The 16,717-nt window shown below is 45.7% G+C and overlaps 1 protein-coding gene across 1 annotated transcript in view; it reads right to left on the bottom strand.

Annotated features, from left to right (window-relative positions):
- The window catches only part of crocc2 (ciliary rootlet coiled-coil, rootletin family member 2), a 292,849-nt gene that overhangs the window by 45,158 nt on the left and 230,974 nt on the right, over positions 1 to 16,717 (bottom strand). Inside the window, exons 32-33 of the mRNA XM_060833953.1 lie at positions 12,974 to 13,123; positions 6,040 to 6,240 (exon numbers count right to left, since the gene is read on the bottom strand). Coding sequence (XP_060689936.1) covers positions 6,040 to 6,240; positions 12,974 to 13,123 — 351 coding nt within the window. The remainder of the gene's footprint in view (positions 1 to 6,039; positions 6,241 to 12,973; positions 13,124 to 16,717) is intronic.

Genomic DNA, 16,717 nt, shown 5'->3' with positions numbered 1-16,717 from the left:
TTTGATGACCAGTAAGCTGAAGAGAATCCTTCTGTAACACCTTTGTATGGGTGGCTTGGGAAGCAGCTCTCTGAAACCTGCAGCCCTTGAGAGATACAAGAAATATAAAGAAGGGTGGTCTCCCAATAGCAGCAATGCTAAGTAGAGTCTCGAATACAAAAATACCTGCCCAAGCAAGCAGCAATTGAATTTCCCTTCAAAACCTTGACGAGGGAAGGGCCATAGATGTAGTCTACAAGGATTTCAGTAAGGCCTTTGATAAGGTTCCACATAGTAGGCTGTTCTGGAAGTTTAGACCGCTTAGAATCCAGGGGGAGCTGGCAATCTGGATACAAAATTGGCTTGATGTTGGGAAGCAGAGGGTAATAGTGGAAGGATGCTTGTCGGACTAGAGGCCTTTGATAAGTGGAGTGCCTTAGGGCCGATGCTGGGCCCATTGCTGTTTGTTATCTGTATCAATGATTTGGATGATAATGTTCAAGGTATGATTAGTAAGCTTGCAGATGACACTAAAATAGGCGGTATTGTGGACAGTGAGGAAAGATATCAAAAATTGCAGCAGGACCTTGATCAGCTGGGGAAGTGGGCCAAGAAATGGCAAATCAAGTTTAACATAGATAAGTTGAGGTCTTGCATTTTGGAAAGTCAAATCAAGGTAGGAGTTTCATGGTGAATGGTTAAACCTTAAGGAGTGTAGTGGAGTTCAGTTTCACAGTTCTCTGAAAGTGGAGTCACAGGCAGACAGGGCAGTGAAGAAGGCTTTTTGCACACTGCACTTCATCAGTCAGGGCATCGAATACAGAAGTTGGGAAGAACTCACCATCAAACCAGCAGAAAATTTCCTGATCCTTGGATGCTGCCTGACCTGTTGTGCTTTTCCAGCACCACTCTAGTCTAGACTCTGGTTTCCAGCATCTGCAGCCCTTGTTTTTACCTACAGAAGTTGGGAAGCTATTTGCAGTTGTACAGGGCATTGATGAGGCAGCATTTGGAGAATTGTGTCCAGTTTTGGTCACCTAGTTATAGGAAGGATATTATTAAACTGGAAAGAGTGCAGAAGAAATTTACAAGGACATTGCCTGGACTCAGTGGTTGAAGTTATTGGGAGAGCTTGGACAGGCTAGGACATTTTAGAGGGTAGAAGACTGAGGGAGGACATTATAGAGGGGTATAAGGTCATGAGAGGCATGGATAGGGTGAATGTACTCAGTCTTTATCCCAGGGTTGAGGAATCGAGGACTAGAGGGCACCAGTTTAAGGTTAGAGGGGAAAGAGTAAAAGGCAACCTGAGGGGCAACATTTTTACTCAGACGGTAGTACACATTTGGAATGAGCTGCCAGCAAAATGGTTGAGGCGGTGACATTAACAACATTTAAAAGGCATTTGGACAAATACATGGATAGAAAAGGTTTAGAAGGATATGGGCCAAGTGCAGGAAAATGGGATTAATGTGAACGGACATCGTGGTCGGCATGGACCAGTTTGGGCCAAAGGGTCTGTCTCCATGTTGTAGGACTCTATGACACTATAACCTGCAAAGCACTGCATTATTAATTCATCATGATTATCAACAGTTATCAAGGGGAATGGAGAGACAGTGGGAAGACAGAGTTGAAACTGAGGACCGACATGAGCATACTGAATGGTGGAATAGTATGGATGGGCCAAATGGTCTACTCTTGCGCCTACTTTGTATTTCTCATAAAAGTTTATTCTGTGTAAAGGGAGATGGTAGTCACTCAGGGCATTACAGTAGTATGAGAGAAATACAAATACTGCACTGGTGCAAACGGATTTTGTCTAAGGGACGTTCATGTGTCAACATACATGACAGATTTACTTGCACTTGAGGAGCCACATGGAGTCAATAGCATGGGGTGGGGATGGCACTGGAGAGGGGAAAGAGTTTCAATGACGTGGAAGGAGAGGGAAGAGTAGATTGGGTGATTTGCCAAGTGTTCTGTGGATCTCTAACTTAGTCCTTTACTCAGAGAAAGGAGCTTGAAAGTGGAAAGGTGCATGTCACTGTTTGCTGAATCTTTCTATTTCAGGGCAATCTGCACAGAAGGCAGTGTCTCAGCCAGAATGGAAGGAGGTCTCAGGCACAACCAGCCCTTGACTCATTCTTTGCAGTATGGCCACCCTGGCAAGATGTGCAGTTTCGGTGAATTGGCCATGCTAAATTGCCCATAGTGTTCAGGGATGTGCAGGTTAGATGCATTAATCAGGAGTAAATGTAGGATAATAGGGTAGGGGATTAGGTCTGGGTGGGTTACTCTTCAGAGGATTGATGTGTACTTGTTGGGTCGAAGGGTCTGTTTCCTCACTGTAGGGATTCTATGATTCTATGACTTAGAGTCATAGAGATGTACAGCATGGAAACAGACCCTTTGGTCCAACTTGTCCATGCTGACCAGATATCCCAACCCAATCAAGTCCCACCTGCCAGCACCTGGCCCATATCCCTCCAAACCCTTCCTATTCATATACCCATCCAAATGACTCTTAAATGTTGCAATTGTACCAGCCTCAACCACTTCCTCTGGCAGCTCATTCCATACCCATACCACCCTCTGTGTGAAAAAATTGCCCCTTAGATCTCTTTTGTATCTTTCCTCTCTCACCCTAAACCTATGCCCTCTAGTTCTGGAATCCCCGACCCCAGGGAAAAGACTTTGCCTATTTACCCTATCCATGCCTCTCATAATTTTGTAAACCTCTATAAGGTCACCCCTCAGCCTCCGATGCTCCAGGGAAAACAGCCCCAGCCTGTTCAGCTTTTCCCTATAGCTCAAATCCTCCAACCCTGGCAACATTCTTGTAAATCTTTTCTGAACCCTTTCAAGTTTCTCAATATCTTTCCAATAGGAAGGAGACCAGAATTGCACGCAATATTCCAACAGTTGCCTAACCAATGTCATATACAGCCGCAACATGACCTCCCAACTCCTGTACTCAATATCTGACCAATAAACGAATGCATACCAAACGCCTTCTTCACTATCCTATCTACCTGTGACTCCACTTTCAAGGAGCACTCCAATGTCTCTTTGTTCAGCAACACTCCCTAGGAACTTACCATGAAGTGTATAAGTCCTGCTAAGATTTGCTTTCCCAAAATGCAGCACCTCGCATTTATCTGAATTAAACTCCATCTGCCACTTCTCAGCCCATTGGCCCATCTGGTCAAGATCCTTTTGTAATCTGAGGTAACCAAATTCGCTGTCCATATACTATACCCCCAATTTTGGTGTCATCTGCAAACTTACTAACTGTACCTCTTATGCTCGCATCCAAATCATTTATGTAAATGACAAAAAGCAGAGGATCCAGCACCAATCCTTTTGGCACTCCACTGGTCACAGGCCTCCAGTCTGAAAAACAATCCTCCACCACCACCCTCTGTCTTCTACCTTTGAGCCAGTTCTGTATCCAAATGGTTAGTTCTCCCTGTATTCCATGAGATCTAACCTTGCTAATCAGTCTCCCATGGGGAACCTTGTCGAACGCCTGACTGAAGTCCATATAGATCACGTCTACCACACTGCCCTCATCAATCCTCTTTGTTACTTCTTTAGAATTGCTATAAATAAATCAGAGTTTGTTGGGAATGATGACTCAGAGCGGGCTGTTTCCCAAGATCAGCTCAAACACAATTTTATAGAAACACTGCAGCTCAAGGGGTGCTTGATGACTCTTTCTTTGAGACAGCATTTTAAAGTACACCCTTTTCTCTATCTGTCAGACTCCAACAGACACTTCAAACAGTGGCTGCACGAAGGTATTGTGTACCATTATTTTGAGGCCCACTGCTTTAATAAACACCAACATAATAAAACCCATCCCTGGAAGCTTGAACTTGAGAAGATACAGCCAGTGTGACACAAGTGCTGGTGGCTCCTAAAAAGCAGGCTCCTAAAAATCCCTGTCCCTGCATCTTCAGCGCCTTGGAATTCTGGCGAGACAATTTTCATGATGCAACATCCTTTTCTACCTCAAAAAGAAGGGGACCAGAACTGTGCAGGGAATTGAAGTCCTGACTGGATGTTGATGGCACATGTATTCTGAATGTCAGGAAGACCTCAGTTTAGTCAATCAACAACGTGCCTCACAAGTGGATGCAAAACAGGATTTAGATAATTCAGTCATATCTCCCAATGTTATTCCATTCTTCTTGCCTGTCATGCTGCCGCCAAATTCCTGTTCCTGACCACCAAACATGGTAGGTGTAAGGTTAAACATACTTTTTAAAGGTTTCTTTTGGTGTAGTCTGGAGGGGCAGGACACAGGACAGTTTTATTGCAGTTAACTGCATGTTTAAGCACTGAAACCAATTTTGGTATCTGACCCCCTTGCTACTTTGGTTGCCGCACTAATCACTCCTCGTCACTCACTATAAGCTGCTTTCACTTTTGCCTTCTCCTTGCAGGCTGATCAAAGTCAGATATTATGGCGCTAGATAGAGACATAGAGTCACACAGCACGGAAACAGACCCTTTGTCCAACATGTCCACACCGACCATGCTCCCAAGCTGAACTAGTCCCATTTGCCTGCATTTGGCCCATATCCCTCCAAACGTTTCCTACTTATGAACTTATCCAAATGCCTTTTGAACCTCATAACTGTACCTGCATCCACCATTTCCTCTGGAAGTTCATTACACACATGAATCACCCTCCATGTAAAAAGGTTGCCCCTCATGTCCTTTATAAATCTTTCTCCTCTACCCTTAAAAATATGCCCTCTAGTTTAGAACTCCTCTTCCCTTGGGAAAAGACCCTTATCTATACCCCTCATGATTTTATAAACCTCATTAAGATCACACCTCAACCTTCGATGCTCCAGTGAAAAAAGTCCCAGTCTTTCCAGTCTATTTTTATGTCTCAAACCCTCCATTCCCAGCAACAGCCTGGCCAATCTTTTTTGAACCCTCTCCAGTCTAAAAGTATCCTTCTAATAACATGGTGACCAGAATTATATATACAGTATTCCAGAAGAGGCCTTACCAACGTCCAAAGGTGAGCTGGTTACAAGGAGTGAATTTCACAACAACGTCTTTGAAATCAGAGCAAGCCAACAAAAACAAAAGCCTGTGGCCTTCTGTTAGCTCCATTAGCAGAATGCATAACCAGCCAAACTAATGCTACACATGTAAAACAAGCCTCGATTCCATTGTGATTCTGCTTTGTGGAGATTATCTCTACAAGCTTGGCTCAGTGGGTGAATCCAGGATCAGAAGATTGTAGAGGATTATAACTCTGGTCCAGGATTTGAGCATGTTGTCCAAGCCGAAGCTACAGTGCAGTCTTGAGAGAATGTTGCACTCTCCTGTGTCTCATCTCTTCAATGAGGTATTGAGCGATTCACCTTTTTAAGTGGAGATAAAACCTTGCTGGTGTTTAGTGAACAGCAGCGCTCTCCTGACCAACAATTCTCCCTCAGCCAAACCACCAAAAATGGACCTACTGGTCTTTATTTAGTTTGCCAATTGCTGAATCCTATTGGAGGGAAATTGGCAACCATATTTGTCTCCTTTTTCAGCAGTCAGGTGAGTGTAGACCAGCCTTTCACACACAAGTTCTTCCAAGGCCTGCAACTCTTCAATCTTACCTCAGGAAAGATTCATTCTCGACATGTGCACAAGGGTCTAACAAGGTCGACTGCCCAACTGATGTAAAAAGCTCCTTTGGAATGGAAACTGAACATTTGTACAAAGCCGACAGGCAATGGAATTGAAAGCTTTAGAGTAGAAACAGAGATGAACAGTAGCTAGCCCAGCCTGGTCAGGTCAGGATGGAGTGCCAACCCAACCCTAGAAAGGGGAGGAACTCTAAGTTCGTCCATGGTGTCAAATCAGTGTCCAAGAATGGGACACAGATCTACATTCCAATTTATTTCACAACATGAGGTGTTTAACTTACAGATAGGGAGAAGCTACTGGATTTCAGCTGGCCTCCAGATATAGAGGCTTTGACCACTGTGAGCACCGATCAAAGGCTGTTTCTCAGAGTGATCTACCTGTGGACAATCCCCTTACCTTGTCCAGTGCTTTCTTCAGGGCAGATCGCTCCTTCTCGAGACGGACCTTTGAACGTTGGAGTTCTCGCTTTTCATTCTCCAACTGGGCAACAGCTCTCTGTAAGTTGGTCACTCGCTCCTGGTAGATGTGTTTTTCTTGCTGAAGTTTCTCAATCTGTTTCAGGGCCCCTTCCTCACTTTCCTGCCTCTGGTGCAATACCTGAGAGTAGAAGCAAGGAAGTTAGGTGTCCCTGCTAGTTCATTGGTCATATTCATATTAATTTAGACAGATACTGTCTCAGTTCTGATTCATTTTAGTATTTGCTGCAATACATCAATCAGTAGAACTTCAAATAGTATGATCCTGAGATGGGTGACTCGGGCAAAGAGAGTCAAATTGGCCATAAATTGGGCCTTATCTTATTTCTCTCCTTTGGGGAAAGGATGAACTTCATGTCTTAACTGAGAGAGAGATGGATGTTCAGAAAGCATCCAGGTTGCTGGGTTGGATATGAAAGGCAACAGTAACTATGGTTGAAGGGAAGGCAGTAGAAAACTGAGTGTTGGTTAATAACAGAATGGTATTTTCTGGAATATTCCAACACAATCCAGTCAAATCCATCAGGTGCATCTGAGGCTGTATTTCAAGAATATGAGACAGGTTTCAAGAGGCAATGGGGAGGCAATGTTCCAGTGGCATTGTCGCTGGACTGCTGAGCCAGATAACATTCTGGGTACTCGGGTTTGAATCCCACCACAGTAAATGGTGGAATTTGAATTCAATAAATATCTGGAATTAACGATGACCATGAATCCATTAGTGATTGTTGGTAAAACTCATCAGGTTCACTAATGCCTTTCCAGGGAAGGAAATTGCCAGCCTTAATTGATCTGGTCTACATGTGACTCCACACCCACAGCAATATGGTTGACTCTTAACTGCCCTCTGGGCAATTAGGGGTGGGCAATAAATGCTGATCTAGCCAGCAATACCAGCAACACCCTTGTCCTGTGACTGCCTAAAGTAAAAAAAAAGAAGAGCTTTATCAGCTGCTGTTCATTCCCAAAGCGCTACACTTTGATAGCAGGGATTTGTATGGCTGCATTTCACTAGCGTTACTGTCCTGGGAGGGGGGCTGCCAAATAGTGTGTGGCGCACGGGGAGTGGGGGGGGGAAATGGCCGTGGGGACGGTGAGGGTGCTGTGCCTGCTGTCTTCCTGCAATCACAATATTTTTTCAGCACAGGAAAATGTGGCAGATATCATTCCCATCCAGAGGCCAACTGAGACCCAAGCCACCATCTAAGAACTCTTCCCAGCAACATTTGCATTTTTACTGGAAATGGATGCCCTCTGTCATTTGGTGAAATAGTTCATTAAACCCTGATGGCCTTCCCACAGTGATTGTAATGAGCTCAGCCAAGTCGACCACATAGAATATGAATTCCCTGATTGGGGCTGTTAACCCGGTCCAATCATGGAGCCCTGCCTGACATAGAAGGATGAGTGTTCGTGATGCAGACTTTAGTGGCTGACCCTGTAAGAGCCTGTACTATTGTCAAAGGCTGTGCAACTTGTAAATAAGGAATGATTAGAAATGGGACACTGGCCTTTGCGAAGTTATTTCATTCCCCGTATGATAAGCACCCTTCCCTTCATGTCCTGCTTGGTCCTGTCCAACTGCCACCAGTGTCCTGAACACCACAAGTTGGGAGATGGCATCCCTCTTGTCTAAAAAGCATCCCATGGGAGGACAGTGTTCACGTGAGGGTCATTGTCCAAGTCATGGAAGTAGTAACAGAGAAAGATTATTTTGATTTTGTTTTAGATTAGATTCCCTACAGTGTGGAAACAGGCCCTTCGGCCCAACCAATCCACACCAACCCTCCGAAGAGTAACCCACCCAGACCCATTTCCCTCTGACTAATGCACCTAACACTATGGGCAATTTAGCATGGCCAATTCACCTGACCTACTCATCTTTGGACTGTGGAAGGAAACCAGAGCACTCGGAGGAAACCCACGCAGACACAGGGAGAATGTGCAAACATTACACAGACCGTTGGTCGCCGAGGCTGGAATCAAACCTGGGACCTTGGTGCTGTGAGGCAGCAGTGCTAACCACTGAGCTACCGTGCCACCCCAAGCTGCTGTACAGTTGCACATCTAATCAAGGCCTGTGTTTTCTCTATGCTTGCTGCAGATGGGCTGACCAGTGAACCTAGTCAGCCTCCAAGTGGATGAGCAGGCAGCGGTGAAAAGCTATGCATGGGAAATCATTTTAACTCTTCCCGGTTCTGCAGTTTCACGGAAAAAAGGATAACTCAGACTCGGGAGAGATTGTAGCTGGCGAAGGGGTGAGAGATGGGGAAGGGAACGGTGAAACAAAAGTTTGTAAGAATTCCGCTAACACCATTCTGAATGTGTACCACAGGTCGGTGTTACTCAAACTCAACTCCTCAGCTTGGTGTCAATCTCTCAATCCCTTCTCCTGATCAGAACTTGAGACCTAGTAGGAAAAGGGAACATCAAGAGGTTCTTCATCCTCAAAGGTGTTCAGGAGGCGAGAGAGAGGCGGGGAAAACTGTCCCAGCTCCAGAATCTGCTCCTGCAGCAGACGATGGGGGTCGATGTCACGGAGTACCTCAAGGAGGTGAAGGGCCAGCAAGCTTTGCTCTTTGCCTCGGAGGCCTCCAAGATAATCTTCCAGTCTAGGGTCCGCTCGTTGGAGCAGGATGAGATGTGCCCACGTTTCTTCTTCCAGAAGGTGCACAAAGAGAGCTCCGTGCTCAGCAGCCTGAAGGAAGAAGACGGCTCGGTAACGTCATCTCAGGCTGACCTCATGAGGATCAGTAAATCCTTTATGCCGGTCTATATGACGCGAAGCCGACCAACAGCGCGGCCTCCCAGTCGTTCCTGTCCTCTATCGTGGAGGTCTTAGACGACAGAACACGGGAGAGGCTGGACCAGCCGCTATCTCTGGGCGAGCTGACCAAGGCCCTCGAGTCCTTCGAAAAGAATAAAACTCCAGGAAGCGATGGCTTACCGGTCGAGCTCTATTCTGCTCTGTGGGACTTGATTGGCCAGGACCTGCTGGAAGTGTATGTCAGTATGCTTCGGGCAGGTACCATGAGTGAATCCATGAAGAAGGGCATCATCACCCTCATCTACAAGCGGAAGGGGGAGAGGGAGGAACTCAAAAATTGGAGACCAATCTCACTGTTGAATGCGGATTACAAAATTCTGTCAAAGGTAATTGCCAACCAGGTCAGGTCTGCTCTGGGGTCGGTGATTCACTCTGACCAAACCTGTGCTGTACCAGGCAGGAAGATTGCTGAGAGTCTCGCACTCCTCAGGGATATGATCGCCTACGTACAGGACAGAGGGTTGGACACCTGCCTGATCAGCCTGGACCAGGAGAAAGCCTTTGACAGGATATCACACATGTATATGAGAGATGTTCTCTCCAAAATGGGCTTTGGGGAGGGAATCTGCAATTGGATCAGACTGCTCTACACCAACATTGTCAGTGCAGTCTCAATCAATGGGTGGGAATCAGATAGCTTCCCAGTCAGATCTGGAGTCAGGCAGGGCTGCCCTCTCTCTCCTGCCTTGTTTGTGTGCTGCATAGAGCCATTTGCCAAGTCCATCAGGAAGGATGCGAGCCTGAGAGGGGTAACTATTCCTGTAGGTCAAGGCCTTCCTGTACATGGATGACGTCGCCGTTTTCTGCTCGGATCCGCTGTCTGTGCGCAGACTCATGTGCATATGTGACCAGTTCAAACAGGCCTTGGGGGCCAAGGTAAACCGAGGCAAGAGCGAGGCCATGCTCTTCGGGAACTGGGCCGACTAATCCTCGATCCCCTTCACCGTCAGGACCGGCCACCTGAAGGTGCTGGGTATTTGGGTTCGGGGGGACTGGGGCGTGCGCCAAGTCTTGGGAGGAGCATATCAGCAAAGTGGGGCAGAAACTGGGCAGATGGAAGCTACGGTTGCTCTCAATCGCGGGAAAAAACCTGGTCATCAGGTGTGAGGCACTGTCATTGCTGTTATATGTGGCACAGGTCTGGCCTATTCCCAGAACCTGTGCCGCTGCAGTCACCTGGGCCAACTTCCAATTTATATGGAGGTCAAAGATGGACCGGGTCCAAAGGGACTCGCTGTACAAAGATCTGGGCAACGGGGGAGAAAATGCACCCAATGCCACCCTCACCCTGATGGCCACCTTTGTGTGTGCCTGCCTCAGGCTGTGCGTGGATCCCCGGTACGCAAACACCAAGTGTCACTACGTACTGAGGTTCTACCTGTCCCCGGTGTTGCGAAGGATGGGCCTGGCCTCGCTGCCGCGGAACGCTCCGAGTAGTTGGACCGTTCCGTATCACCTGTCCTTCGTGGAGAAGTTTATGAAGAAAAACACCTTTGACCACAAGTCCATCAGGAAGTGGTCAGCACGTAGTGTCCTTGAGACCCTTCGGGAAAAGGAGAGGGCGGATCCTATCGAGCGGTTCCCTGAGGAGACTGTCAAAGCTATTTGGCAGAATGCCTCATCGTCAGAACTGTCCAACAAGCACCAAGACATGGCTTGGCTGGTGGCAAGAAGGGCTCTGCCTGTGAGATCCTTTATGCACGCCCGGACTCTCAGCCACACCGCACGCTGCCCTCGAAGCGGCTGCGGGGGGGGAAGAGACTGTCACACACCTTCTTCTGGAATGTGCCTATGCAGAGGAAGTCTGGAGAGGAATGCAATGGTGTTTGTCGAGGTTCGTCCCGAGCAGCGCCGTGCTGCGGGACTCCTTGCCCCACGGTCTGTTCCCCGGGACGCACACCGAGACGAACATCAACTGTGCCTGGAGGATCATCAACTCGGTGAAGGACGCTCTCTGGTCTGTCCGAAACCTGTTGATCTTCCAGCTGAAGGAGCTGACCCCGACTGAGTATTGCAGACTGGCACATTCCAAGGTCCGGGACCATGTGTTGATGGAAGCGTTGAAGCTTGGGGTAGCTGCCGCCAAGGCGTGGTGGGGAAAGACCACCGTGTAACATCTGCCTGCCTAAGAAGAACAGGGGACCCCTGCAGTCATTTGGGCTCTGCTGACACCTCAGCAAAATGTATGGATATATGATTAATAAATGTACAGACCTGTATATAAAAATGATAAATTCTGATCTCTGTATGTAAATGTTTACGTATGTATGGCATGAGCAACTGTACAGACCATCAAATTATTTTATGAATAAAGTATATTATTGAAATAAAAAAAAGAACTTAAGACCCAGTCTGTCTTTCTGCAGCTCTGCATCTTAACCAAGTTGTCAAAATTGGATTTTATCAGTTAGATCTGCTTCTTGGCACTTTTAAACAAAAAAATGGCCATTTTTATGAATTAATCATTAATTTAAATTTGGAATAGTTTTATTTTTGAAATTCACCTTGACTGTTGTGCCAAGCTTTGTCTTTCTTAAGTTCATTCACTGTACTCCTGAGTAAGAGAAAATTGAAAACAAAGGAGCCAGTGTGAAAAGGTGGGATAAGACTTTTGCAGTGCACCTCTTCTTTCAGGGTGTAGTCCCACCAATGGTCTCTGTTCCCAATGGCACTGCTAAGAAAGAATCATTAGCCCTCCAATTAGGCTACAGTCATTGATATACTAGCTGACCTGATGTAGTGGTAATGTCACTGGACTAGTAATCCATGTTAATGTCTTGGGGACATAGGTTCGAATTCCACCATGATGGTGAAATTTGAAATCATTACAAAAATAAAAGGCAGAATTAAAAAAAACTTGCCAGTAGGAATTATGTATCCACTGTTGATTATTGTAACAAACCATCTGGTTCACTGATGTCCCAACTTTCGGGAAGGACATCTGCTTTCCTTACCTGGTTTGACCTACATATGATTCCAGATCCAGAGCAATGTGGTTGACTCTTAGCTGTCCCCTTGGGAATGGGAAATAATCAGTGATGCCCACATCCCACGAGTGAGTCAACAAACGCATGCGGATGCAGCCCCAGGTCCCACAGACCACTGAAGTGGGTGACCCTGCTTTTAAGCCCCTCGTTGGCCACCCCCTCCTCTCCCGGCCAGAGAGTAAGGTTATGACAATAGTGACCAGGGAATTAATGAGGGAAAACTCAAATTCCCAGAAACTTAAAGTTACTTCACCATTCCTGCAATCACATTGTGGCGAGGGAATGGTCACAGTATATTGCAACATTCTGGCTTTCTGTTTTAAAGACTGGTGAGATTGTACTGGCACTCATGATGTTAGCTGAAGCTAATAGCATCCAGATTCTTGCTGGTATCAGCAGTTGTTTCTTTTTTTGATGACCTTTTATATTACTCAGAAATAACTCAGGAACAGATTTCCCAGAAATCAGCCTCCTAGATAACTCAGTGGGTGACTGAACTGTTTGTTGTGGTAACCAGCTACAATAAAACAGTGACTTTCCAGGTTTGGTCTCCAGAATGTATGAGTATATAACTGGTCTCAGAGGCTAACTCTCACGTTTTACTGTATGCTTTGTGCTGAGAAGGGATGGGCTGGTTGGATGAACAAAAGTCTACCAGAATCCAAGTTCCTCAACAGAATCCAATTTCTTGTTGGAAAATACAAATGTGGATGGCAGTCAGGTCAGTGGACTGGGCTTGACAGTGCTGCACTCACTGCCCACCCTGCCAATTACCAAGGCATGAGGAGATACCCAAACAATTTTAGCGCCCATGCAATCAGATGCCCACCAGTCTGAGCGGACATAATCGGGGAAGGAGAACACATAAACTGGAATAAATCCAAAGATAGATCAGGAAAAAGCAATCAATTTCTTGCTGTTTTATTCAGCAGTGTGTGCTCCCAACAATGGCACCACTTCATCCTCAAATTATGCTGAGAACCTGACTCTTGAAATGATACTTCTGCATCGGCACTGCCCCCTCAGTTTCTACTGCCTACCTCCTGGAGTTGCCGGTTCTGTCCCTCCAGCTCCAAGCGCCTCAGCTCCAGATCTGCCTGTGCATTCTGCAACAACTGCACACGTTCCACTAAACCATGGTTCTTTTTCTTTGACTCCAAGAATCCCTGATTGATGGTGTCCATCCGCTCCTGTTGCAAACACAAAAACAAATCAACTATGTTCTCCAAAAACAGTGACGCACCCACAGAAAAGTGTGTTATACCAACAGCACATACCCTGCATCCAAACTGGTTTGTTCTAGTGCTTGTGTACCTCATGACCCTATTTCTGCAGTATTTAGATTAGATTACTTACAGTGCGGAAACAGGCCCTTCGGCCCAACAAGTCCACACTAACCCGCCGAAGCGCAACCCACCCATACATTTACCCCTTACCTAACACTACGGGCAATTTTAGCATGGCACTTCTTTGGATTGTGGGAGGAAACCGGAGCAAACCCACGCAGACATGGGGAGAATGTGCAAACTCCACACAGTCAGTCGCCTGAGGCGGGAATTGAACCCGGGTTTCTGGCGCTGTGAGGCAGCAGTGCTAACCACTGTGCCACCGTGCCACCCACAACCTGATCAGGAGATTTTTGATTCCTTTCTCCCACTTGTGTTTATCTAGTTTTGTCTTATACATATCTATGCTAATCACCTTCGTCGTTCCTCGTGATAGTAAGTTCCATGTTCTAGCCACTCACTGGAATTCTCCTGAATTCCTGATTTGATTTTGAGCATTAAAAAACATTTCAACACCTTCACACTCCCATTTCTTCCCTTTCTTTTTAGCTTTACTTGTTACATTCTCTGTCACCATGTCCTGTCTCCTCTCCCCTCACTCCAGGGGAACTATCTGTTCTTTCCAGTCTGGCCAGTCGGCACACCATTGTTCTGCCGATCTCATGTTCTGATCACTTAATCTGAACTATCAGCATCCTTTCTCCTCCAGCATTCCACCTCCTCCCCCAGCTATTGCACAAATACTGCCCCCTCCACACTTCATGTCAGCTCTGATGAAGAGTCATCTGGACTCACAACGTTAGCTTGCTCTCTCTCCATGGATGCTGCCTGATCCCCTGTGATTTCCAGCATTATTGTTTTCAGTACAGATTCCAGCATCTGCAGTAATTTGCTCCTACATTGTATTTAAACTCCTAGAACCGCTCCACTGTGGAAACAATTTGCCTGAGTTCACTTATTGAACTATTTCATAACTTTAAAGACCTTTATGTCTTCTCTCTTCGAGGGAAAAAGACTCCTAAACTGCTCAATCTTTCAAAACACAATGGGGCAGGTAATTACTAGTAATTGCATCCATTACTGAGGTCAAAACATGCAGAAAATGCCAGGGAAACTAATCTAGTTTTACCATCTGCCATGATGGTGGTTCTGGCTAATCTGTCTCATGCTCATTGGCATCACTGTGCTAGCAGAAGGAAAATCTGCTGCTCTGTGCTCTACACTGCAGGGCTATTAGAACGAGAAATTTCATGCATGGTTTCTGTTCCCAAAGACAGAGTGCTGCTGTTTCCGAAGCAAGCTGGCTATATTCTGGGCCTGAAGGTTTCGGAAAGGGGAGATGGGGGGGAAGGGCGCTTTGGCTTTTAGTTATTTCTTCCACTTATTGGCACATAAGACAAAATCCGCATCACCGTAACTGTGATATACGTCATACAGGGAACCATCTGAGATGTCCTGGATAAATTCACTGTCACCAATCCTCTTAACTGGGGAAATACCAGGCCCATACCAGGCAGACGGGAGTATTGGCTTGATAAACAGAAAGGTTCACCACATTCTGAAGAACATTTCTCTCCTGAGTTTCTCCATCACCTTCAGTTGATTGTTTTATTTTAGTACTTAATAAATAGTCACATTGGATCTGACTGACAGTACAGTCAAGACAAGACCTCAAGCTGGAGTTAAAGAATAAATACACATCACTGTTTGGTGTGTACAAGTAGGTCTTCTGTAGCGCAATAGTTGCATTCTTGTGCAACCCCGCATTAGAGAAAAATCAGGCTTTAGAAACAACGCTTAAAGTGTTGGCGATATAACCGCATCATAGCCAACACACGTTTTAAAAGTTTGGGCTTTAGAAATAATGTCCCCAAATCGCCAATCACATTGCAGTGAATTCACATTAGCAACCTGTTGACTTAGCACGAGAAGAGCAACTGGTTATAAACACTGGTTAGCTCCTTCTGGAATTGTTCCTTTACAGCACATTGCAGTTCATTTCTTGTGATGTCAATTAATCCCTTCAGGTACTAACAACCGAATACAACACTTTGTCCACAGAATGAAGTCAAGAGGACTTGAAAAATTCAAAGGTAACTGGATAATAGGATGCACTGGTGTTTTAGGAGTCTTATAAACTAATCCAAAACTCAAATAATCCGCATGCAGAATCTCTTGTACGCCTCACCATCAATTATTTTACATTAAGCATCCTTGGATTGAAGCAATTATGATCTTAAGTCACCAAAATTTTTGGCATTCTACTACAATTATAGCAACACCGTGGCAGAAAGGCAATAAGTTTTTGATTACTACATTTCTTCATTATTTTAAGATTAGGTCTAACTTGATGCTATCAGCAATTGACAGCTCAACAGGCCAAATCCCCTCCCTGATTTCACGATTTTAAAAAGTGCTTTGCTTTCTCGTTCACTCATTTATCCCTTAATGAGAGATGTCAGAATAGTCAGGTCAGCACTGGCCACCCTGTACTGAAAACCAGGACTTGTTAACCTGGAGACAATGAACTTGAAGGTAAGCTTCAATCTAGATTGTCAGAAAAAGCACATCTTTTCCAACAGTGAGGAATTGAGGGAAGTGACCCATCTTTGTGCAAAAACTGCACTTTGTCTAATTATGCCTCTCAACAGTTTGTTGGCTTGAATGTGGGGCTTGTCCCCTAATAATGGGACAATTGGTAGCATGGTGTTTCAGTGTTTAGCATTGCTACCTCACAGCGTCAGAGACCCAGGTTCAATTCCAGCCGCGGGCCATGTTTGTGTGGAGTTTGAACGTTCTCCCTGTGTCTGTGTGAGTTTCCTCCCACAGTCTAAAGATGTGCAGGTTAGGTAGATTAGCCATGCTAATTTGCCCATTGTGTCTAGGGATGTGCAGACAAGGTGGATTAGCCATTTGAAAATGCAGGGTTAGAGGGATGAGGTGGGTCTGGGTGGGATGCTCTTCACAGAGTGAACTCGATGGGCTGAGTGGCCTTCTTCCATACTGTGGGAATTTTATGATAATGCTTTTAAGCCTGCCTTTTGAGAAGGCAGCAGATTTCACAAAGTGTCAGATGTGCCAGTATATGCAGCGGCCATTCTATATCACATCGCTGAACCATCAGTTAGATACAGGACAAAACACAATGTGCTCCAGATCATAGTGGTCATTAGCTGCACTCTAGGCAGGTATGACAAACTGCAAACGCGAAAGAATATCGACCACCAACCTGGAAAGTTACAACAATTGCTAAGATTAGATTCTAGACACAATACCATGCATCAAGCGAATCCAGTACCAAAGTTAGATCATCAAGCACTAATACATTAACACTGTGCTGGAAAAGAGCTGTCCTGAGCCAAGAGTTTACATTGCTGAACCAAGATTAGCCTCCATACCGTGCTGAGACCTCCTTAGCAGTGTCAAGACCCTCTTGAAAAATACCTCCTGCTAATTACAACATTGATGGAAAAAATGGTGACTAATTTCCGACACACA

This window comes from Hemiscyllium ocellatum, chromosome 13 (assembly GCF_020745735.1).
Source record: "Hemiscyllium ocellatum isolate sHemOce1 chromosome 13, sHemOce1.pat.X.cur, whole genome shotgun sequence".
Taxonomy (NCBI): Eukaryota; Metazoa; Chordata; class Chondrichthyes; order Orectolobiformes; family Hemiscylliidae; genus Hemiscyllium; species Hemiscyllium ocellatum.
The sequence above is the reverse complement of the archived record's forward strand: the minus strand, read 5'-3'. Positions and strand labels throughout refer to the sequence as shown.